This window comes from Lemur catta, chromosome X (genome assembly GCF_020740605.2).
Source record: "Lemur catta isolate mLemCat1 chromosome X, mLemCat1.pri, whole genome shotgun sequence".
Lineage (NCBI taxonomy): Eukaryota > Metazoa > Chordata > Mammalia > Primates > Lemuridae > Lemur > Lemur catta.
Window position 1 is genome coordinate 12,434,858 of NC_059155.1, and position 26,206 is coordinate 12,461,063.

The 26,206-nt window shown below is 34.3% G+C and overlaps 1 protein-coding gene across 2 annotated transcripts in view; it reads left to right on the top strand.

Annotated features, from left to right (window-relative positions):
• The window catches only part of COL4A5 (collagen type IV alpha 5 chain), a 223,516-nt gene that overhangs the window by 74,612 nt on the left and 122,698 nt on the right, over positions 1 to 26,206 (top strand). For both annotated transcript variants that reach the window (XM_045537798.1, XM_045537799.1), the window contains exons 2-3: positions 8,436 to 8,495; positions 18,602 to 18,691. In XM_045537798.1, the coding sequence (XP_045393754.1) occupies positions 8,436 to 8,495; positions 18,602 to 18,691 (150 nt within the window). The remainder of the gene's footprint in view (positions 1 to 8,435; positions 8,496 to 18,601; positions 18,692 to 26,206) is intronic.

Here is a 26,206-nt window from a genome sequence, read left to right on the forward strand (position 1 = left end):
TTCTGGATACAAGTCCCTTATCAAATATAGAACTTACAAATACATTTTCCCATTCTATGGATTGTCTTTTCACTTTCATGATAGTGCTCTTTGAACCACAAAATTTTTAAATTTTGATGAAATTTGAAAACTGATTTTGATGTAATTATTAAAAACTATTTCTTTTTTTGTTTTGTCACTTTTGCATTGGGTGTCATATCTAAGAAGGCTTTGACTAAACAAAGGTCAAGAATATTTACTCCTCTGTTTTCCTCTAAGAGTTTTATCTGTGATCTATTTTAAGTTAATTTTTATGTATGATAAGAGGTCCAAGTTTTTTCAATTGCATGTGAGTATCCATTTGTCCCAGCAGTATTTGTTGAAAAGAATATTCCTTCCCCCAGTGAATGTCCTTGGCACCTTTGTAAAATATCAGTTTGCCATAGATGTATGGGTTTATTTCTGGAGTCTAGTCTATATATCTGTTATGCCATTACTATACTGGTTTGATTACTTTAGGATTTGTGGCAAGTTTTGAAATTGGGAAGTGTAAGTCCTTCAAATTTGTTCTTTTTCAATATTATTAATATTTTGGCCTTTGGGGTTCCTTGCAATACATATGAATTGCATATTAATTTTAGGATTGGCTTTTCCATTTCTACAAAAAAAAAGACAGTTGGAATTTTTATAAAGATTGCCTTGAATCTGCAAAAAAAATTTGGGGAGTGTTACCATCTTAGCAATATGAAGTCTTCTGATCTATAAACATTGGGTATTTTTTCCATTTATTTCGGTCTTCTCTAAATTCTTTCAACAATGTTTTTTGGTTTCTACAGTATAAATTTTGCATTTCTTAAGTTTATTCCTGAGAATTTTATTCTTTTTTTTCCTTAGAGACAAGATCTCACTCTGATGCCCAGGCTAGAGTGCAGTGGCATGATCATAGCTCACTGTAACCTCAAACTCTTGGGCTCAAGCAATCCTCCCACCTCAGCCTTCTGAGCTCCTGAGTAACTGGGACTAAAGGCATACACCACCATGCCCAGCTAATTTTTAAAGATAGGGTCTTGCTGTGTTGTCCAGGCTGGTCTCAAACTCCAGTACTCAAGCCATCCTCCTGCCTTGACCTCCCAAAGCACTGGGATTATAGGAGTGAGCCACTGTACCCGGCCAGAATTTTATTCTTTTTCATGCAGTTGTAAATGGATTTTTCACTTAGTTTCATGCTAGTATATAGAAATACAGTTAATCTTTATATATTGATCTTGTACCCTGTAACCTTGCTAAATTCGTTTAGTTGCTCTAATAGGATTTTCTGTATACAAGGGTATGTCATATGTAAATAGAGGTAGCTTTGCTTCCTTCTTTTCTTTTTTTTTTATTTTTTTATTTTTTTATTTTTATTTCAGCTCATCATGGGGGTACATAAGTTCAGGTCATATACATTGTCCATGTCCCGCCCATCCCCCCGAGTCAGAGTCCCAAGCGCGTCCGTTCTCATTCTCCAGACAGTGCGCCTGGCACTCATCATGTAGTCATACCTCCATTCCTCTTTTCAATGTGGATGTTGCATTTCCTTGCCTAATTGTCCTGGATAGAGTATCTAGAATTATGTTGAAAAGAAATGACAGAGTAGACATCCTTGTCATGTTCCTAGTCTTACAGGGAGATGATTCCGTCTTTCACCAGTAAGTATGATGTTACCTGTGGGTTTTTCGTAGCTGCCCTTTATCAAGTTGAGAAAGTTACATGCTATTCCTATCTCGATAATAACTGTTTCCTCTTTTATTTCTGATTTTAATAACTTGAGTCTTTTTTCTTTTTTTCTTGGTGCTTTGTCAATTTTGTTGATCTTTTCTAAGAACCAACTTTGTACAAATTTTCTCTATTCTTTTTCTATTCTCCATTTAATTAATGCTTAAATTAAAGCTCAAAATCTTTATTCTTTCTTCCTGTCTCCTTGATTTAGGTTTAGTTGGCTCTCTTTTTCTAATGTGTCAAAGTGGAAGGAAAGTTTATTGATCTGACATCTTTTTATATATAGGCATTTACTGCTGTAAATTTTCCTCTAATCACTTCTTTAAATGCATTCAATATGTTTTGGTATTTTGTAGTTTTATTTTCATTCAACTCAAACTATTTCTAATATGCCTTATAATTTCTCATTTGACCTATAGCTTAATTAGGAGTGAATTAGTTCTTTTCTACATACTTGTGAATATCCCAAATTTCTTTTTGTTATTGATTTCTAATTTCATTCCATTGTGGTTGGAAAACATACTTTGTATGATTTCAGTCCTTTTTTAGTTGCTTGATATTTGTTTTATGGTCTAGCATATGATCTATCCTGGATAATGTTCTATGCACTCTTGAGAAAAAGGTATATTTTGCTATTGTTGGATGGCGTGTTGAATAGACGTCCTTTAGGTCTAGTTGGTTTATAGTGTTGTTTGAATCCTTTATTTCCTTGTTGATCTTCTGATTCACTGTTCTACCCATTATTAAAAATGGAATATTGAAATCTCTGACTTTTGTCAAATTGTCTATTTCTCATTTCAATTCAGCCAGCTTTTGTTTCTTGTATTTTGGGGTTCTGTTGTTAGCTGCATCTATGTTTAAAATTATTATGGCTTCCTGTTAAATTGACCCTTTTATCATTATAAAATGTCCATCTTTATCTCTAATAACTTTTTTTGTTTTAGAATATATTTTGTCTGTTACTAGTATATCCACTCCAGCTTCCTTATGGCTGCTGTTTACATGATTACATTCTTTGTATTCTTTTACTTCCAATCTTTTTGTGTATTTTAATCTAATACATTCTGTAGACACCATTGGATATTGCTTTTTTATAAAGTCTGACAATCTTTGGCTTTTGTTTAGCTTGTTTAATCCATTAATATTCAGTGTTATTATTAATTTAGTTGGACTTTTGTCTGTCATTTCACTTTTTGTTTTCTGTGTCTCATGTGGGTTTTTTTTTTGTTGTTGTTGTTCCTCTGTTTCTCCTTTACTTTTTATACAGTTACAAAGACCTTAGGATGCTTTAACTTCTTTCCCTCTGTCCTGACTTACATTGTATCACCGGTGTGTTTTAATTTTATATTTTTAATGCCACAGTTGTTTTTATAATTGTGTTTTATAGTTACTACTTATTTGAATTCAATCATAACTTCACCACTTTTTTTGCTCTTCATTCTTTTTGGTATTTTAGACCATACATTTGGTTTCTTTTTGTTGGGTTCTGCTGGGGGCACACTTTCTCAGTTTTTGCTGGTCTAAAAATATCTGACCTTGTTCTTGAAAAATATTTTCACTGGGTAAAAAATTACAGATTTTCAGTTTTCTCTTAGCATATTAAAGATGTTGTGCCATAGTCTTCTGGCTTCCATTATTGCTGCTGAGAACTAATCTTTACACTAATTTTCATTCCCTTGAAGGCAATCTGTCTTGTCTTTCTTGATGTTTTTAAGGTCTTGTCTTTAGTTTTATGTTCTGCAGTTACGCTCTGTTGCACCTAGTTTGGGGTTTTATATTTCTTCCATTGGATCTGCTTGACTTCTTAAATCACAAATATCTTTAATTTTTTCATGAAAAATCTTAGGCATGTCTCCTTCACTGTTTCCTCTACCCCATTCCCTCTCTCACCTCTTCTAAAACCCCAATTACTTGTATATTATACTTTCTCACTCTTTCTTCCATGTCTTTTAACAATTATTTCACATTTTCCGTATGTTTTATCCCTATGCTACATTATATGTAATTTCTTTTTAACTTTACCAAGTCTTTTAACTTCACCATGTATCTCTTCAGCTGGATCTAGTCTGTTGTGAAGCTCATCCATTGAGTTTTAAATTTCAATTATTATAGGTTTTACTTATAGAATTTATATTTTGTTTCAATTTGGCTATTTCATTTTTAAAAACAATTTCTAGGTCCCTTTATTATTTCCAACTTTTAAAAAATGTCTTTCATAATTTTAAAACTAGTTATTATATAGTTTGTGTATAATAATTCCAATATCTGAAATCTTTGCTGAGCAGTTTCTGCTGTGAAGTGTTTCTTTTGGTTTTTGCTTACAGTATTTTGCATCCTCTTATGATTAATGATTTTTGAGTGGGACAACTCATTTTCCTTTCAAAAATGATGTACTGAAATTTTTGAAGTTTACTAGGAAGATATATTCTTCTACATAGAATTTGTATGTATTTCTGCCCAGCCTCTAGGAGGTTGAAGCAGTCAAGAGTCCACTCTAAACAATTTCTCTGTTTGAGGTCAGTGGGCCTGGTAATGCTAATCTGGATTGCAAATCTGTGTGAGGAACGGTTTGTGATTATAGTTTTTCAAGGATCTTTTTTCCTTTGTTCCTCTGCTGAGAACCAAGATATCTTTTCTTCCAATTTCCTGGGAGTAGGATTGTAGGGTACACCCTTACTCTAAAGAAGTCATTTATAAAACAGAATTGGAAATTCTCCATATTTGGCAAATACTTTCAGGGCAAAAGTTGTTTCATTGGTGAATTCACTGGTTTTTTTCCCCTAGATTTTAATTTGATAAACCCCATTGTGCTTCTCTTTGCTGCTTTCAGGAAGATGGTTTTACATTTTTCCACACTTTTATTTTTTTTAGGCATATCCATCTGGATACCTAACTAGTTACATGATTAGAATATTTATTATTTCTCTATGCCATTATTTTGTAGTATATGTCTTCTTGGAACACCTAAATCAAAATCACATAGATATTTTTATTAAAATTTCAGATTCTGCTATTCAACTTCAGGCTTACTGAAGTGGAATTTCCTAGAATGGGTTCCTGGTATCTGACTTTTTGTGAGGTTCTTTAGCTGACCCTAATACATATAGACTTTGTTTTGATTTGTACTTTTAAGTCTAATGTCTGGTATTTTTATTATAGCAGACTGAGTTCTAAATTTATTATTTTCTATACTTATCCTAGCACCATGTCTTGAACAATCCATTATTTTCACATCTATTTGACATGCCAACTTTTCTCATATAGTAAGTGTGCGTGCGTGTGTGTGTGTGTGTGTGTGTGTGTGTGTGTGTGTAGATCTATTTTTTGGCCTTTCTATTTTGGTTCATTGAGTTGCCTAGTCTTTGAGCAATATCATACTATTTTAATTATTATAGTTTTATGATGTGTTTTACTGTGTGATAATATAAAACCTTCCTTATTTTTTATTTTATTATTTTCTCCCACACAATAAAACATTTAAAATATTAATATAGTTGCATCATTTTCTCATTTTAACAATCTTCAGTGATTTTGAAGAATTAAATAGTTTTTTCTACAGTTTTGAAAAGGTAGTTTTTTGGCCTTATCTCCTATACTTTTTACATGTGGACTTAGAAGTCCTGAAAGACTGAGGTTCTCCATGTTCATTTATTTTACCTGATTCTTTGCCCCAAATAATTTTGTATTTTAATCTTAGTGCTTAGCATGGTCATTCTTCCTCCAGATATTTTTGTGCCCAACCTTCCAAATTGAAGTCCAGGTATTCACTTCTCTATAGAGCCTTTATTAATATTCCAAGGCTCAAGGGAACTGTCTTAAATTTGATAGAAGTTATTGACTATATCACTAATTTTTCTTGGCAAATCCTACAGAATCACAGACTGTGAAAGCTGGACGCTACCTAAGATGATCATATTGTCTATGTTTGTCATTTTACAAATGAGAAAACAGCCCTAGAGTATGGGAATGACTTGTCCATGGTCTCCTAATTATTCCACTGCTGAAGTAAACCCAAGATAAATTTCTTGTATTTTAGAGATCTTTCCATTAGCATTGTCTGCTATTTCATTATTCCACTGTATTTTTATTTTACTTTCATTTGTTTGTTCCTAGTTTCTTTAAAAAAAAAAAAACTAACAAGTTCCTTAAAGACACCACCCATATCTACACATTTTTTGTACAACTCATAGACCTAATATTATGCTTGTGCTTATTAGACACCTAATCAATATGAATAGATCTTGGTAAAAAACAAGTTGTTCCATTAACCAGATGTCAAATTGAGGCTAATTCCTTGTGGGTGCCACTGTTATAACCGTATAGAAAGTGGCATCTAGTGGTTGGTGTGTGTATTACAATCACCTGATTTCTGTTTTATTTTGTTTTAACCCATGAGTACCAGTCATTCTCATAACCTAAGTGGAATAAGTAGAGTATAACTTAAATTTTGAAATTGAATTTAAACAAAGTTATCTATAATTCCCAAATGTTTTAAGCAGTGATCTCTCTAAAGTATAACTATGTTAAATTAAAAAGTATAAAAAAAGAATTACTAATTTTTGTGATTAGTAATTTCACTATTTGTGGAAAATATTATGTAAATATTAGTTGTGCAAAATTACACACAAGAGCATTTAAGATTTTGTTTGTTTATAACTTATATTACAAGTTGAGGGCTATTGTTGGATACAGAGAAGTCAAAAATAAAATTGTAAAGAAAGGTCACATAGTATCTGGTACATATTATTGAAAGTCTAGTAGGCAATTAGGCTTTGCATTATTCTGAGGAGCTTGATTTATATTTAAAAGAGGAATATCTCTCAATAAAGGCTGAAGATGGAAAGTTACATTATCTTCTTCTTACAACAAAAATTCATGCACATATATTCACATATAAAGTGCAGACATACATTTCAAAGTCAAATGCTAATAGTTATTCTTACATTAATAGCCATTTTGTATTATCACTTCCCTTTGCTCCTCCATTAATGCATGAATATTGACAATATACACAATCTAATTCAGTGACAATGACCATTGATGGTTCTTATCTTGTGAACTTGTGAATCAGTATCTTCTTGTGAATTAGTATGTTTTAAATTTTGTAAATTCCATATTTATGTTTGTACAAAAAGTATTATGCATTGTAAATTAACCTCTGTTTTCATATATGAGTTCATCCTTCCCATTAGAGAGCAATGATGTATTGTCTTTGTCTATCTGCACCTAACATAGCATAATGGCTGGCACATAACAGCTGATCAGTAAGTATTTGTTGAATTAGTTATATATTAATATATTGGAGGGAGCTATGTCTTATTCATCTTTATATGCCTAGTGCTTTACTAGTTTTCTGGCCTCTAATAATGCTCAATTCACGTTTGATGAATGAGAAAGTCTAAATAAAGCTATTTAATCTGTAATGTAGTTAGCATATAATACTAAAATCAGACTGTAAAACCTAATCACCAATGGGTAATAAATAATGACTGAATAACACACTTTCGGTTTGAAGTGTCAGGAGCACATCTTTTATTGGAACAGCCTCTTGCAGTGTGACTGAGAGATTGATTCATCCAACATCAAGCCATTGTTGTTTGCCCTTATAACCAGGAAAAGAGGTTTCCGCATGAGGGTGGCCCCTAGTTGCAGCTCAGTCGGTTAGGAGTGCTGACTAAAGGGATGAGGTCAGTACTTTGGTAAAGGTTGGGGGGAGGGTACTCTGGTTGTTTATTAGAGTAAAGGAAATCATGAAATGTTGAGCAGGAGGCTAAGGTATTTTATAAGTCATAAGCTCTCAAGGTTGAGCATTGATGAGCATTAATTGGTATTTATATCACATGAAGGTTTTAGTAAGTCAGTCTGATATCTATTTGGTGAAAAGCACAACCACCTTCTTGTTCATAAATACTTAGCTATCTGTATATGTTAAACGAATCTGTTTTTGTTAGCAGTTTTCTAAGAGTAAAGGATAGTTCTGGATGGCAGAAGTCATCTACTATCTCCTTGTCTTCCATAGGTTTTTTATTTTAGGGGACAATATTTTTCTGGCTTCAGGCCCTCAGTTCCTAAAGAAAGTAAATGAATTTGTTAGTAGTGGCTATTTAAAATATCTAGGCTGTGGGAGCAGCATTTGTGGTAAAGCTTGGAGCTGTTAGAGACTGAGCCACATAGTGATGAGGGAGTGGGAACAAAGAAAAGAAATGTGGCAAAAGATAGTGTTATGTAATTTATGCTCCATGATTTCTCATGAATACAGAGAAGCTAGTGATTTGAAGTGGTAGGCATCCTTGGCGAGTTGCCAAGGTCATTGCTAATATAGATTGAGAGGTAATTTCTTACAAGCGATATTAGGAAAAAAAAGAGTTCTTAAGAGCTTGGACAAGTGGCAAATCATATTACAGGGAAGCCGCAAGAATTTCTTTTCCATTTTAACATCTTCTTACAAAGATATTTTTCACTTTAAAATTATAAAAATTACACTTGTCCACTTTGCAAAGTTCAAACAAAAAATGTATACAATAAAAGGTGAAAGCTTCCCCGGAAGTAACCATTGTTAGCAATTTGGTAGATATCCTTTGAAATATTTTTCTGGTATTTACTTTACAAGTCTGGATTGTTGAATGCTGTTGAGCTGTAAGTCAGAGTCTGATTTTCAGTTTCATATTTAATGATTTTCCCTTTTCTCTTCCTTGTAGGCTTGCTATGGGTGTTCTCCAGGATCAAAGTGTGAATGTAGTGGTATAAAAGGGGAAAAGGTAAGATCTGAGACTGACTTTTGAAAATTTAGTAGAACCAGTTAAATAGTGTTTTTAGTATATATATATTTAACAAAATAAGGCTTCTATTGCAACAGTTAAGTAAATAAAGTGAATTCTACTACACTGCTAATTTTGAGCGCCTATTATACTATATTTTAGGGATTAGCAAACATTTTCTTAAAAAGGCATGTAGTAAACATTTTAGGCTTTATGGGATACAGAAGGTCTCTGTTACATATTCTCTCTCCTCTTTTTTAACAGCCCTTTTTAAAGTGATTAAAACATATTCTTAGCTCTTAGACCATAGAAAATAAATATGCCTCTGACTACATATGTTATGAGAGCTATACTCTGCCAAACTCTGATCAATGTTGTTGAAGTCACCAACTTAATAAGCAAAATGAGGGGAAAAATGCTTAAGGAGGAAACAAAACATTTATCAGACTACTAATCTGTGCTAGATACCAGGCTGGACAATTTCATGTATCTTTATCTAGCCAATGCAGGTTAATAATAGGTGAATGTCTATTTTTATCTTACTTTTCTCACAGCTCCTATTTTATAGCTATTGTGATGATAAGGTAAGTACTGGTGAGGATTAAATAGCATAAACCTAACCACTATGAGTCAATGACTGACATCAAAATTAGAAAATTAAAAAGGGATAGTAAATTATAGCCTAAAGAGAGTTACACTAGGAGACAGAGGATCATACTCTAGTCTCCACTTTTTGGGGTTCAATAAATATTTTTGAATGAATGGGTGTTACTAGTGACATATGAAGAAATTTGGGGCAATTTCTCTAGGGTGTATTCCACTTAGAGATATAGAAGCTTCATTAGCATATTAGAGATGCTTAAAAGTCTTGGAGCAAAGAAACCTATTTGTTTGTTTTGTAATGCTCTATTTCCAAGCACCATTTGATCATGTAATCCACTTTCCCTCTAATAGAACACCTATTAATATTAATTGAATAGTGTTCTACAGAATACTTATTTGTGTAACAATAGTTTGAGGGGAGTAGTTTTGCAGTAAGGGTGCTTTCTGTAGTGGTAAAAGACCAAGCAAGATTAATTTCAGATTAACTCTTCTTGAGATAAGAATTAAACACTTCTTAGACAAAATTTAATAGCTATTTGATAGCACAGGAAAGTGACTAAAGGAAGAAAGTAGAGTGGATTCTACCCTTGAAAGAAAGGAAGTACACTGGATGAATTTGCATTTGTATGGCTTTCTCCTTGGTATACCTCTCAATCTGCATGGCAGAGGATGGCTAGAACTCAGACAATAAGCCAGTCTTTCTGGCTTGAGAAGTCACTGGACAGATTTGAGGATGCCAGAATGGCTGGAAAGTGAGGAGACATATGCTGGAATGGAGGGAAGAGCCCAAAAGTTTGCTTGACGACTCTACACAAATTTTTGGTTGAATTCTAAACCTTATATGTATAGCGGTGGATTCATACAACCCAGCAAAAAGGAACAGCTGGAAAGTTGCAATAACTAAGCATAGATTTAACTGCTGTCCATTGAAGGAAAACAGTTTTAAGTTTGAGTTCAGCTGAGTTAACTACGGTATTTCTCAAAACAAAAGTTCAATCAATATTCTTCAGAGGAATATAAAAGAATCCAGAATCTCTACATGTTACCTGCTGTGTCCAGTATGCAATTAAAATTTACCAGGTAAAAGTGATCCATAATCAAGAAAAAGACCAATCAATGAAAACTAACTCTGAAATAACACAGATATTAGAATTTGCAGACAAAGATTTAAAACAGAAAAGATAAATATATTTGTTGGTTTAAAGGAAAATCTGCTCATAATAAGTGAACAGATAGGGAATCACAACAGAACACTGGAAACTGTTTAAAAAAGGAAAATATAGATTTGAAAAGTAAAATACAAGAAAATACAATTTCCTGTATGGGTTTAACAGCAGAATGGAGATTACAGAAGAAATAGTGATCTTAAAGATATATCAGAAGAAATGATCCAATCTGAAGAACACAGGGGAAAAAAAGTGAAAAAAAAAAAAGAATAGGGCCTCAGTGACCTGTGTAACAATATCAAATAATGTAATACAAATGTAAATGGAGTCCCATAAGAATGGGAGAGAAAGAACAGAAAAGTAAAAATAAAAAAATAAATAATGGTGTAGTAATAATGGAAAGAATTCTCCATACTTGGTGAAAAATATAAATTTATACATATAAGAAGTTCAGCAAACCTCAAGCAAGATAAAAACAAAGGAGACTACACCTAGGCCTGTCATAATGAAACTACAGAAAAAAACAGAGGTTACAAGAAAATCTCGAAAGAAGCTAGAGAAGAAATTCACATTATATACAGTGGAACAATGACATGAATGGTGATAGACTTCTTACCAGAAAGACTGGATAATGTATAACAATGTAAAAACATCATTAGGGAGTTTAAAAAATATCTGCAGACACAATTATTATGTACAGTAAAAATATACTTCAAAAATAAAGGCAAATTTATGACATTTTCTGATAATTAAAAAAATAGAGAATTCTTCACCAGCATTCCTGCACTAAAAGAAATACAAGGAAATTTCTTCAGGCTAAAGGGAAATGTTACTAGATGGAAGTGCGAATTTACAGGAAGGAATAAGAAGCACAAGAAGTGGTATAAATGTGCATAAGTATAAAGGATATATCTTTTCCCCTCAATTTATTTAACACAAAAGTTTGTTTAAAGCATAACAACAAAGCATCAAACTACACAAAGCCAAAACTGACAGAATTAAAGGGAGAGACAGACAAATCTACAATCATAGTTGTAGACTGTAACATTCCTACATCAGTCATTGGTAGAACTAGGAAAAAAGTCAGTAAAGGCATAGATAATTTGAATTCTACTATTAACAAGCTCAACCTTATGGCCATATAAAGAACTCTACATCCAACAAGTACAGAATATGATTTTTTTCAAGGGCACATGGAATTTTCACCAAGATAGACTATATGATGGGCCACAAAATGAGACCCTCTAAATAACAAAAGATTGAAAGCATCAGTATATATTCTCTGACCACAGTGGAATGAGTAAGAAATCAGTAATAATAAAATTCATAGAAAATCCTCAACTATTGGGAAATTATAAAGCAGTGTTCTAAATAACTGATGGACCAAAGAAAAAATCACAAGGAAAATTAGAAAATATATATTTTTTGTATTCAAAAACAACATACTGAAAATTGTGGGATGGACTTAAATCACGGTTATGGCAGGATACAGCTTTAAATGTCTATGTTAGAAAAGAAAACAGATTTAAAACTGTTTACCCAAGTTTCCCACTTAAGAAGCTAGAAAAGGACAAGGAAATTAAATTTAATTTAAGAGAAAGAAGAAAATAATAAAGATAAAAGTAGAAATATATGAACTAGAAAACAAACAATAGAAAAAACTTATATAGCCCAGAGTGGGTAACTGATAAATAATTAGCATGACTGATAAGAAAATAGAAAGAAAACATATGACCAATACCAGGAATGATTCTACACACATTAAAAGATCCATGAGAGAATATTATAAATAACTATAACAATAAATTTGACAACTTAGGTGAAATGGACAAATTCCTTGAGAAACATACATTACCAAAAGCTAAATAAATAAATGAGTGAATGAATGAAAGAAGCAAAATATGAATAGCCCTATATCTACGAGGAAGTTGAATTATCAACCCTTCCCATAAAAAATTCCAGCTGTAGAAGGGTTCACTGATGAATTCTATGAAACATATATGTAATAGATGTTAATCTTGCATAAACTCATTCAGAAAATAGGGAGATACAGAATGCCTCATAATTAATTTTATGAAGTGATCATAGCCCTGATACCAAACCAGACAAAAACAGAATTATGAAAACAGAAAACTACAGATCAGTATCCCTTATGAGCATATGTAGAAATTTTTAAAATTTTAGCAAATCAGATCTAACAACATATAAAGTGGATAATACATATGACCAAGTGCAGTTTATGCCATGGATACATGTTTGGTTTAACATTTGAAAATCAAGAATTGTGATTCACTGTAATTAAAAGACTAAAAATAAATTTAAGGCATAAATAAATAAGCCCATCATATAATTATCTCAGTAGATGCAGGGAATGCATTAACAAAATTCAACATCCATTCCTGACAAAAACTCTCAGCAATATAGAAGAGATTACTTCAACCTTAAGGTGAATGTACCAAACTCCTACAGTTAAAATTATACTTACTGGAGAAATACTGAATTCCTTTCTTCTAAGTTCAGGAACATGTCTGCTGTCACCACTTCTATTCGACATTGCCAGTACAGTGAAACAAGAAAAAGAGAAGGGGTCCAGACTGCAAAGGAAGAAATAAAACTTTTTTTTCTTTTTCTTTTTGCTGATGACATGATTTGCCCATGTACAAAATTGTATGGACATGTACTAAAATACTCCTAAAACTTATAAGTGAGTTTAGAAAGATCACAGAATAAACAAAACTAATAAATAAAAATCAGTTGTATTTTTATAGTCTACCAGTGAAAAATAGGAAATTGGGATTATAATAATGCCTTTTACAATAACATCAAAAATTTGAAATACTTAAGAATAAACCAGACAAAATGTGCAAGTCCTATACACTGAAAACTACAAAAGTATTGCTGAGGGAAATAAAAGAAGACCTGAATAAATGGAGATATATATCATGCTCATGAATTAGAAAATTCAGTATCATTAAGATGTCAATTCATCCCAATATATCTATAGATTCAATGCAACTCCAATCAAAATCCTTGTTTTTTTTGGTAGAAATTAACCAGCTGATTCTAAAATTCAGATGGAAATGCTAATACAGTTTTCATAAAGGAGAACAAAGTTAGAAGATTTATAGTACACAATTCTAAGACTTAGTATAAAATTACAGTAAACAAGATAGCCTGTTATTAGCCAAAGGAGAGATAGATGAATGGAACAGAATAGAGACCCACAGGTGTATAGTGAATTGGCTTGTTGACAAAAATGCAAAGGCCATTCGTTGGAGAAAGGATAGTCTTTTTAACAAATGGTCCTGGAAGAATTGGATATGCATACACACAAAAATTGGCTTTGACTCATGGCTTGCACTCTATATAAATAAAGTTAACTCAAAATGTATCATAAACCTAAATATATTAGTAAAATCTAAATCTATAGATATTTAAGAAATAAGTAGAGGAGAAAATCCTTGTGACCTTGGGTTAGGCAGATATTTCTTAGATATGACATCAAAAACATGATCCATCAAAGAAAAGACTGCTAAATTGTATATCTCAAAATTCATAACTTGTTCTCTTCTAAACACATCATTAGGAGAATTAAAAGATAACACACAGTCTAGGGAAAAATGTTTGCAAATCACATAGCTGATAAAATACTTGTATCCAGAATATATAAAGAACTCTAAAAAATTAATAATAAAATAGTCCCAAATAAAATTTAATTCGAAATAAATTGGCAAAAAATTTTAAGACATTTCTTAAAAGCAGATATAAAGATGGCAAATAAACACATGAAAAGTTGCTCACCATTTTTAATTAGGGAAATGCAAAATAAAACCACAATGAGATGCTACCATAAAACTATTAGAATATCTAAAATATAAAACTTTTAGCCATAGTACATATAGGTGAGGATGTGGAGCAACTGGAATAATTATAGATTGCTGGTGCGAATGCAAAATGATGTAAACATTTTGGAAAACGGTTTGGCAGTGCCTTAAAAAGTTAAACATACAGTTATTATAAGACTCTGTCCATTCCTAGGCATTTACCCATGAGAAATAACAGTATGTCTATGCAAAACCTGCACATCAATGTTCATAGTAGCTTTATTTGTAATAGCCAGAAACTGGAAACAACCCACCTGCCCATCAATGGGTAAATGTATCAAAACATTGCCGCATATCTGTACAATGGAATAAAAAGTAATGAATTATGAATATGCACCCAACATGTTTGAATCTCCAAATAATCACTGTGAGTGAAAAGTTAGACAAAAAGAGTACATTCTGCATGATCCCACTTATATAACATTCTAGAAAATGTCAATTAATCAATAGTGACAGAAAGCAGATCTGTCAATGCCTAGGGTGTGTGGGGGGAGGGAGATGAGTGGAGGCATAAGGAAGATATGGGCACAAGGAAACGTTTGTGAGTAATGGATATGTTCATTATTTTTGTGATATTTTCACTGATGTATATGTGTCAAAACTCTTCAAATTGTATACTTTACATATGTGTAATTTATTGTGTGTTAATTTTACCTCAATAAAACTGCTTTTTAAAATTAAGTTTAACATCGAAGTAATAAAACATCTAGATTCCCCTGAGGGAATGTGTCCAAGTGCACACTGCTGAAAACAAACAAAAGTTGCTGGACTCCTCATGAGAACAAATTAATCAGTTGACACCTAAAATCCATGCCACAGTCAAACATTACCTAAACAAAATGTGCCCATCTGCCAGTGGCATCAGCATTTACTGGGGGCTAGTTAGAAATGCAAATTCTCAAGCTCCATAGCTTACTTAATCTAGCTCTGGTGGTGGGGCCAGGTCATCTGTGTTTTAATAAGCTCTCCAGGTGCTTCTGATGCAAGCTAAAGTTTTAGATTTTCTGACCTAGGGTATTTCCATTTTGACAATTGCCAAAGATCCATCTTCTCCTATTTACAGTACATCGAATATTTCTTTGGGCTATATAATTACAAAAACAAAACAGAAATTACACAAAATAGAAGACAAAATAGCGTATAATTGCATTACCAAATCAAATTATTGTTTTCATTTTGTTTATTAAGGGTCTTGCCTTGCCCATATGTTCATATAATTTTTATAATATTATAATCCCAAATAATTTTAATGTCAATTGTTGTTATAGCAGTTTGTTCTAATTTATATTTTTCTTATGCTCAGAAATTTAATTTTTACCTGTTCATTTTATATCTTCCTTGAGAAACTATACTTAAAATTTTTTTTTCATTCCATTATCATGCAACTTTCTTATTGTGATTATAAAGTGCCCTTCCTGTAAAATGGTAACATTTTTATGGGTGCCTTTAACTCACAAACTAGGGACTACTACTCAGTAAATCAGATTGTTATCTTTCTTAATATTAGTTTATGATATATAAATCAGCTATATCACAAAAAGTTATCCTTTGTATAATTTCTTCTCTTATTTTTTTTTAATTTTTGGCAAAAGCATTCCATAAATTTTATGTAATCCATTAAGGAAGTTCATTCGTTGAATGAATATTTCTGACTATTCTGTTGGGCACAAAGAATACAAGTTTGAAGAAGACATGATTGATTAGATGAAGAAGTAATGGAGAGGGTGGAGTCAAGGTTACTACAAATTTCTGGCTGGGGTAGCTGGATTGTGCTATTTCCCAGAATAGGGAAGATGGTAGAAAATGAATTTAGTGTTGTTTATATCAAATTTGCTCTTAGGAAAATTACAAAACTTATCTTTTTCCTGATTCTTCATACATAAAATGGAAATAATAATGACATCTACCTCATATTATCATTGGGAGTATTAAATAAGATTAAACATGGAGAGAGTTTAGAATAATCTTTGGTACATAGAAAACACTCAATTCATGTTAGCTATTATTATTGTGGAGTTTTAGGTGACTGTGTGATATTCAAGTGGAGATGTTTAAGACAGTTGACTATAGAAGGCTAGCTTTTAGGAAAAAGACTTGATATTTGAAATTTCTCAGGGAAAGAGAAGAAGGTCAAAAAAAGGAATCCAGTGTAATACCAGTATTGCAAGGACAGGCACAGAGAGAGAGACATATTGTTCCATTCCAGAAATATGAATGATTCTTTATCCAAACATGGGCAGGCAGCATAAATCAGTTTTTTTTAAAGTTTGACCCCCCAGAAATAGACACACTAAGCCATTTTCTGTTTGTGAGTGTTAGCAAATTACAGTAAAATCTAGAGTAGCTGTAAGGGTTAAATGAATTCCTAACAACAGGTAGCAAAGGGTAGGCACCAACAAATACCCTGTTCACACAAGTCTTCTGTAGTTTCTACGTTAGTAAACTTTCTACCTTTCAAAGGCTCAGATTGCTCTTTCAATTCTTTTTGCTACTGTCCAGTAGCTGCTCTTCTATCTTTCTTACTATAACATTGTTCATTTGCTAGGTAGGACCACAACATTATTTGACTATGGTGCAAGGAGATTTCAGGATATACCATTATAGGTGTATAGTTTTATTAATACCAACACAATTAAGCTTTTTTGGCACCCTCCACTTTCTTTCTTTCTTTTTTTTTTTTTTTGAGACAGGGTCTCGCTTTGTTGCCGGGGCTACAGTGAGTGCCGTGGCGTCAGCCTAGCTCACAGCAACCTCAAACTCCTGGGCTTAAGCAATCCTACTGCCTCAGCCTCCCAAGTAGCTGGGACTACAGGCATGTGCCACCATGCCTGGCTAATTTTTTTCTATATATATTTTAGTTGGCCAGATAATTTCTTTCTATTTTTAGTAGAGACGGGGTCTCACTCTTGCTGGTCTCGAACTCCTGACCTCCAGCGATCCACCCACCTCAGCCTCCCAGAGTGCTAGGGTTACAGGCGTGAGCCACCGCGCCCCGCCTCCACTTTCAATTTCTAGCTAGTTCCTCTCTTATCTGTAGCCCAGATAGCAGTTTTGCTTCTGAGAAAATACAGCTTTCTTCAAAGTATTATCTTCAAGTTTTGGCAGAGGTATCCTCTAAATACCAACTGAGATCCCCAAATGTAGTTGTTTTTCCCTTGTGGAAATCTACTCTAACTAGATTTTTTTCCTTCTTGCTTTCTTTCTGACTGGAACTTGTGATCATATTTCTGCTATAAGGTCTGCCAATAACGGGCTATGTGACCAATTTGAGGCAATCCAGTTCTAAAAATTTTTAAACTTTTAATTTTTCCCCTCTTGCCCTTTTTCCTTTAAAATAATTGGGTGGAGGTTGATGAATACTTAAATTATCATAATTTTATGACTAATTGAAACAACAAAGGGATATATTTCTAGAAAATAAAAAATGTAGTAATATGTCAGTAATAATTCTTGTCAATGCTACAGGAATGTTTTGACCTATCATTAATTGACTAACATTTGCTTTCATTAGCTTTAAAGTAATAAGTGGAAAGTGACCAGAAGTAGTCTTTCCAAAGTACTTATATTTATTATAGGATGATTGTTGAATTATTTAATACAAAATTATCTAAGCTCTTTAGACTAAATTTAGTACTTGCAATACACACACACACATACACACAAACACACTTTGGGTGACAGAATAAAAGTCTATTGTACCTTAATCTCTAGGGGTGTGTGTCTTCAATGGCCCATTAGTCTGTTGCCTTGTAGATATGGATGCTTTTTCTTTCTTAGGTGCTGCCCACGCTGTCACTGTAGGATCTGGTAATAGGGTTCCCAGAAAAAGGTCTGGACAGAGACAGCCTTTAAGCCTTTGGAAAGTAGAGGAGCTGCTTGTAGCCCTGCAGTTGGAAGCATGTGCCATGGAGCTATGAGGCCTCAGGGTTCTTAAATTTCATAGTGGTGAATTCTCTTTCTGTGATTGGATCCCCTAGGGGTGTTGGAGCTCACACCCTTACTATGATTGGCTATATGCAAATTAACTAACCCTAATATGTTAACAACAAATCTGGGAGCTTCTTTGATGCTTTCCTTTTACCCTTCTTCATCCCTGCCCCATAAGTCCTTTTTTCATGTAATCCTTACAGACTTGGTTTCCTGGACTTACTGTCATCTTCCCTGTTAAACTCTCGATGTCAATATGTTTAAATCTCATTTCATCTGTGATATGCTTTTTGTCTTTACAAGAAAGAAAGAGATTACATTACCATATATGATATAATTTTGGGATGGTTTATGTTTTTCCCCTCACATCTTATGAGTTTCCCCATGTTAGTAAACACTGTGAATTTTTAGTATCCTTACATTAAGTTAGTTTTGTTTAGGTAGTCATTTGATCTCTTTGAATCTCAATTGTGCTTTGTTTGAAAATTCATAAATGACCTTACCTTTCATTCTTGTTCAATTGCAGGGAGAGAGAGGATTTCCAGGTTTGGAAGGCCATCCAGGTTTGCCTGGATTTCCAGGTCCTGAAGGGCCTCCAGGGCCTCAGGGACAAAAGGTATGTGTTAAGTTGCCAACCAGTAATACCAGATGAATTAAGCCATCTTAAATGTGGGACTAGGTGTCAAATCAACTAAAAAGTTACTGAATTATAGCCAGGAACTAATATTTAAATGAAACAATGAAAATCTATACTGTATTGTTGTTTTTTTAAACTGAATATTACTGCCATATTCAAATGCTTTTGGGAAATGCTATTAATTTATGTGCTTATTGAGATCCTGAACAAAAGTTAAGTTCATCAGGAGCCCATCTAAGCTGGAGAAAGCTAAGCTGCCAGGTGTTACAGTAGTTGATTAAGACAAGAAGCCAAAAGGAAAGTAATAGTCAAGGCTTTACTCATTGACTGCTGTATTGTAAGCAAGAAGTTAAGCTGGTAAAAGTGCTGATTCTTCCACTGTTCCATTTTTTCCCCATGTCACAGCACCAGCAAGTGTCAGGTGTATCAGCACAGATGTTGAGAATGATTTCACTGCTGAAGGAGCTCAGAACAAAAAGCTCCTATGGTTGTATGGACCCAGGGGCATGGTGGGAGAAGGAGAAGGGCTAGGAGTGGAAAAGTACTGAGTCAGAGTGCAGAAAAAGTGTCTTTAAGGTTTAACCCTCCTCCCATAAGGAGGTCTCCACTGAAGGCCCCAGATAAAGAGTGCAGTATGCACAGGAGCATGGCCAGCCAGGGAGAGCCTGAATCTTTGACAGAAACTTCCTTCAGAGATAGCAGTGTATCATATATGCACCAAGTCTAGTATGGAGAGGGCAGCAGTCTCCCATGAGGCCTGCCATGAAGCCTTTGGTTGGGCCTGAAAAATCACGTATAGATGTTTAGACAAGAGCCAGATTCTTCAATTCTACCCCTTGATTTTTCAGGACCTGAGTGAGAAACATAAGCTGCCCCATCATGGACCTGAATGAGTTGGACTTTAAGGGGCTATGTCAAAAACTGGGTAATTAATCTGAGACCAAAGTGGACTGTGGTCGTGATCAATCATATTCCAACCTGGATGATCAGGCTTGCCTGGAGGACTGAATGTAACCATGAGCCCTAGCTATTGCCAAGCCAGGAATAGATATTCCATGGCTCACATGATCTACTTTAGAGAGCCATGAGGCTTTTTTCTTAAGTCTTATGATAGACTGTTTTACTTTGCCAGTTTCAGTGATCTAGGTGCAACATGAGGTAGATGCTGGCAGTCAGTCGCACAGACCTCTCCTTAGTTTGCCAGCAGGAAGTTGAGGGCTACATGGTTATCTAACAATATTTGGGCTGAGGAATAGGAGCTAGATGGTTGTGCTTCCAAAGCCAAAGTAGTGTCATTAATGACCTCAGCAAGGGTCAAGGGCAGATTTCGCACAACCTTTTCTAACTGAATGACCCTGACAAAGAGAAAAGTTGTCTGGAGCATACATATGAGTAGAGAGTAGGTAATGCTACCTGGCAATTGTCCTGAGTAACCAGGGTCTATCTGGTTTTGGGTAGAGTTTCCATCTTACTCTATGTAGTGTGACATGCTTAATGAGAGGGGCTATTTTGAATATTTGAGAGTCTATTATCAGTGCCTTATACACACATGTTACACTGGTAGAAATGTTGAAAGTCTATTTTTTCCAAAAGAAATAATGCCCCAAGGGGAAGGCACAGAGTTCTGGGAATGTAAGATTCATTGATTACTATAGCGGTCAACCAGCCAAAAGTCCCTCCTGGTGGGCAGAGTACTTGAGTGGAATTGGAAAATTTGTATAAAGTGGGGGCAGGTACAGAGCAAGAAAAGGTGCCACTATTGAATCCAAAATGGCTCCAATGGCAGATCCTACATCCCTTTTCCCATATGTTTCAGTTGTTCCCATGTTGGGCAGGAGCTATTTGATATCTGAGGAGGCATTTTGTTCCTGTGATATCAGAGTCCAATTGTGGTGATGTATCAGGTCCAGAGTAATAAGGTTGGGGTGCCTGACGTACTAAAATGGTCCATGTTTAGGGAAACATCCATTTGTAGTATTCAGCAGCACAGCAATCGGATGTTTATCTTCAGAGTTAGGTGGTGGGTGACATCCAGCAGTTTGTCAAATTCAGAGTGGTGGCAACTATCTGGGACAGGTGTTATCAATGAATTTGCCAAGGTGGAAGTCACATGGTCACTCTGTGGGAGAGAGAGAAGAGGGATTAGATTCCATAGCCCCCATCCTCTATACCCAGGCTCATGGATCTGAAGGTGTTCTCATCCTGTCAATTGGGAGGACTGTGTCCATTGACTGCACTGTGGGCAGTTTTTTCTGTACCCAAGAGAAAGGATAGCATCTTTATGTGCATGTTAAGATAGGGAAAAGGAAGATATAATAGTAAATTTTAAGATTGGGAGAAGTTTGTGTTTTTTTCTTTTAATGGCTCTTTTGGCTCAGTGCCCTTTTCCATCTATTTTAGGTGTACTGGTGAAATGATATATGAAGGGGCCAGTTCTGTTCATTTGCCTGGAAGGGAAAACTGGCTTAAAAACCTTTTTTCCTAATTTTATTATTTTAAATAATGGTGGTACATCATGTCATTAGAGTATTAAGGAAATCAAATGGATACTTACCAGATAGTCCTCCCAATAAAGGGAGAAAATTAATTTAAATGCATGAATACTTTTTAACTATACCAGAGATTAGATTTTGGGAGAATGTTGGACATGATCTCTGGGAAGGTAACAGTACATCAGGTAGTTTTGTTAGATTCAAGAGTAGAAGGGACCTGTGCTAAATTTCCTGAGTAGAACTTTAGCACTGAGGAAATAACAAGACCCTAAATTGCTACATAGAATTTCCATAGATGGATGGGCCATTCAACTGAATTTCCTGTGTGTAATGACACAACAAGAGCAAGAGCAGCAGAATGATTCTACTGGGTATCCAGTAGTGCACAAGAAGTAGCAGAGAGGTCTGAAAGAGTCAAGTGGCTGGAATTGAGCACTAACTCAGCAGCAATCCATACAGACTATTGCCATGGGTCATCTCAATGAATTTCAGTTTGGACTAAACTGTCCCACTCCTGAACACATTGAAACTACTTAAGCTCTCCAAAATTTAGGCACAATCTTGTGAAAATGAGGTGGGAACGCCAATGGACTGAGATTAAATTTCAGCCATGTTATGGAAGTAGGTGCTTTGGAATAGAAATTAAGTTGAACCAGAGAAAAGTTACATTTCTTGCTTTTGAGTTTACCTGGCATTAGGTGCTGGGTTTTTTGCACACCATACTTGCTGAGAGATGGCAGTTTTAATAAAGATTTGTGTCAGGTTAAAAGAAGTTACTTAAATCAGAATTCCTTTGAAATAATTTAGTATTAGCTGGACTATTCTACAATAGTATGATAGTTTATAAAAGTGTGTTTATATATAGTTTATGCTTAGAAAGCAGTCCAGTCTTTTGTTCCATTTCAACATCTGTAAAGTGAGAAGGTAAACTGCTTTCTAAACTTTCAGGATTTTGAATTTGCAGCACTCTGTACTTCATGTTTCCCAACATAGCTGAATTTATACTTTTTATGTGATTGGGTATTCTGGTACATGTGTATGTTAACATATGTACTAAATAAAAAATTTTGTAGGATTATTCTTTAATCTGTACACTGTTATATATGAAAGTAAAGATACATAAAACACACATATATATATACTTATATATGTAATTTTACAAAGAGTTTTTTATTCTTAAAAATTAAATTCTGTTCATTTTCTATAAATAATATATTCCCATAATTCAAAATAAATTAACATAAGAAAGTATACAATAAAAAAAATCACCTTCCCACCTATACCCATTGGTCACTGAGTTACACACACACTTTAACTCCCTTTGTTTATAAAGTAATAGCATATTGAACACATTTGTTTTTCACTTAATATACATTGTAGATATCCCATATCAGTATATACAGAACCTCCTCAAATTTTTTTTTTTTTTTTTTTTTTGAGACAGAGTGTCACTTTGTTGCCCTGGCTAGAGTGAGTGCCGTGGCGTCAGCCTAGCTCACAGCAACCTCAAACTCCTGGGCTTAAGCGATCCTACTGCCTCAGCCTCCCGAGTAGCTGGGACTACAGGCATGCGCCACCATGCCCGGCTAATTTTTTCTATATATATTTTAGTTGGCCAGCTAATTTGTTTCTATTTTTTTTTTTTTTTAGTAGAGACGGGGTCTCGCTCTTGCTCAGGCTGGTCTCGAACTCCTGACCTCGAGCTATCCACCCGCCTCGGCCTCCCAGAGTGCTAGGATTACAGGCGTGAGCCACCACGCCCGGCCAGAACCTCCTCAATTTTTATAACTGCATTGTATTTCATTGTATATATACACCATAATTTATAAAACTAGTGCCCTACTGATGGTCATTTAGGTAATTATCAATATTTTGCTGCTACAAACAGCACTGCTAAGATATATAATTTTGAATAGATATCTTTTTACCCATAAGGGATTAACTGTGTAAGATAAATTGCTACAAGTGGTATTGCTAGATCAGAAGGTACTTGTATTTACATATTTTTATAGGTATTGTCAAATTGCCCCCTCAAAGTTGTATGATTACTGTAGATTCAGCAATAGACGAAATCTATTTCCCTATAACATCACCAACACTATTATGAAAGTTTTGGATTTTTGCCAATCCGATAGATGAAAAAATATACTTTTAATTTGCATTTCTTTTTTATGAGCAAGAATAAGCTTAAGCTTTTCATAGGTTTAAGAATCATTTATTTTCTTTCCTGTGACATGTCTATTCATATCATTTGCCTATTTTCCTACTGAATTTTTGGTGTTTTCATATTTCAGTGAGCTATTTATATGTTGGGGAGATTAGCCTTTTGTCTGTAATTGCAATTACTTTCTCCCAGTTTGTCATTTGTCTTTGCTGTGTGTGTGTATGTATGTGTTTGTTTTTCAAAGATATTCTCCTTTATGGCTTGTGGATTTTGAGTAGGAAATGCCTTTCCCAGTATAAGATTATATAATAATTCTCATGCTTTCTTCCAGTATTTTTTTTTTTGAGACAGAGTCTCACTCTGTTGCCTGGGCTAGAGTGAGTGCCGTGGCGTCGGCCTAGCTCACAGCAACCTCAAACTCCTGGGCTTAAGTGATCCTACTGCCTCAGCCTCCCAGGTAGCTGGGACTACAGGCATGTGCCACCATGCCCGGCTAATTTTTTCTATATATATTTTTAGTTGGCCAGATAATTTCTTTCTATTAGTAGAGATGGGGTCTCACTCTTGCTCAGGCTGGTCTTGAACTCCTGACCTTGAGGTATCCACCCGCCTCGGCTTCCCAGAGTGCTAGGATTACAGGCGTGAGCCACCGCGCCCGGCCCTTCCAGTATTTTAATGACTTCATTTTTCATATGTAAACATTTTACTCATGTGGATTTTACCTTGGTGTATGGTTTGTGATATAAGATCAACCTTTATTTTTTTTCCAGATGGTCTCATAGGTGTGTCCCAACATCATTTTCCCCCACTGATTTTCAATGCCACTTTCATTATGTAGCAAATTTACAAAAATATATAGATTTGTTTCTGGACTGTACATACTCTTCCAGTGGTCTGCTTATTCAAATATGAGAACCAAGCCATTTTAATTATTGAGGACTAATGCTATATTTTTATATCTGGAAGAGTTAGTGTCCCTTCATTGCTTTTTCTTCAGAATTTTTCTCAATATTCTTGCTTATTTATTTTTACATATGAACTTGAGTCACCTCATCTAGTTAAAAAATACTCATGTTATTTCTATTTTTATTGTATCAAATTTTAATTAAATTTGTTGAGAATTGACTTTTTAAATGTTGAGTTCTACTATGTAAGAACGTGGAATGCCTTTCCATTTGTTCCGGTCTTCCTTTGTGAACTTTAGAAGTGTTTTAAACTTTTCTTCTTGTGAATATTGTATATTTCTTGTTAAATTCATTATTAAATAGTTTATCTTTTTTGTTACTGTAAATTGAATATTTTCTTCAATTATGTCTTCTAACTGCTAATTGTTGGTATAGAAAAGCTATAAATTTCTCAATATTAATTCTATACATAGTTATCTTACTGAATTATCTTATTGATTATAATAGTTTTTCATTTAATTATCTTGGGTTTTCCAGGAATACAATCACATCACTTGCAAATAATGGTATTTTTACCCATTCTTTCAAATTTTTATACCTCTAATTTCTTTTTCTTAATTAACCATGTTGATTATTAGTACAACCAGTACAATATTAAGGCATTCTTGTCCTATTTCTGCCTTCAGTGGTGAGGCACAAGATTCTTTGAACAAAATGTTCTTTTAATTGTCTTAAAGTCAAATCTGATAACTTTAATCTCCTTAGAAATGCATCGGTTGTGGCAAGAGTAGATGATTAAACTTTTGTAAAAACAAGCTGTGGTAGGCAGAATAATGGCCACCCCCAAAGATGTCCATGTCCTTATCCCGAGAATCTGTGAATATGTTAGTTTACATGGCAAAGCAAAATTAAGGTTGCAGATGGAATTCAAGTTGTTTAATCAGCTGACGTTAAACTAGGGAGATTATTCTGGATTATATGGGTGGGCCCAGTGTAGTCACAAAGGTCCTTTAAATATGAAAGAGGGAGGCAGAAGAGTCAGTGTCAGAGTGATGTGATGTGAAAAAGACTGATAAAGCCATTGCTGGCTTTGAAGATGGATGAGGGCCATGAGCCAAAGAATGCTGGTGGCTCTGGAAGCTGGAAAAGGAAAGGAAATGGATTCTCCCCTAGAACCTCCAGAAAGTAACACAGTTCTTCCAGTGTGACCCCTGTCATACTTCTGACTTCCAGAACTGTAAGGTAATAAATTTATGTTGTTTTAAAACACCAAATTTGTGGTAATTTGTTACAGTAGCAGTAGAAAACTAATACACCAGATAACCCTTTCTCCAAATGAAACTTTACGTGGAAGCACCACATAAAACAGATGAAAATAGAACTGCTGTCATTGAAGAAAGGCTGTAACATAAACCTCGAAGAACCTCCAGTGGAAACTCCTGTGTTGTGAGTTCAGTGGCTTAGAAACCACTTGTGTAAATCAAAGTGTTCTAGTTTAATTAAAGCTATCTAAAGCCTCATGCAGTGGCCTACTAACTATGTGTTCCACTGAAATTTCTTTCCCTTGAAGTAGAATGAGGTTTTTAAAATTTAGTTTTTAAAGAAAATAGTTAATACAAACTTAGTGAAGCAAGACTTCAAATTCTCAGCAATGCAGTTGTGACTAGAAATGAGTAAATAAATTAACACACATGTGAATAGCCTCTTTTGCATGGAGTTGACAGCAGAAGCTAGAAAGCAAAGTTCATGGTTCTTTCTCATTCCTTCTTAAGCTCTGCCCATAGAAAGTTCCTTACAAAACAAAGTAAAGTTTTAAAATATCAAATTCAAGAACAGCACCTATTTGGGCTCAGAGATGATGGTATTTATTACCAGCATGGCAAGCAGATTGATATAATATGAAAACTGCCCAAATTTTCAGCTCTTATTTTGT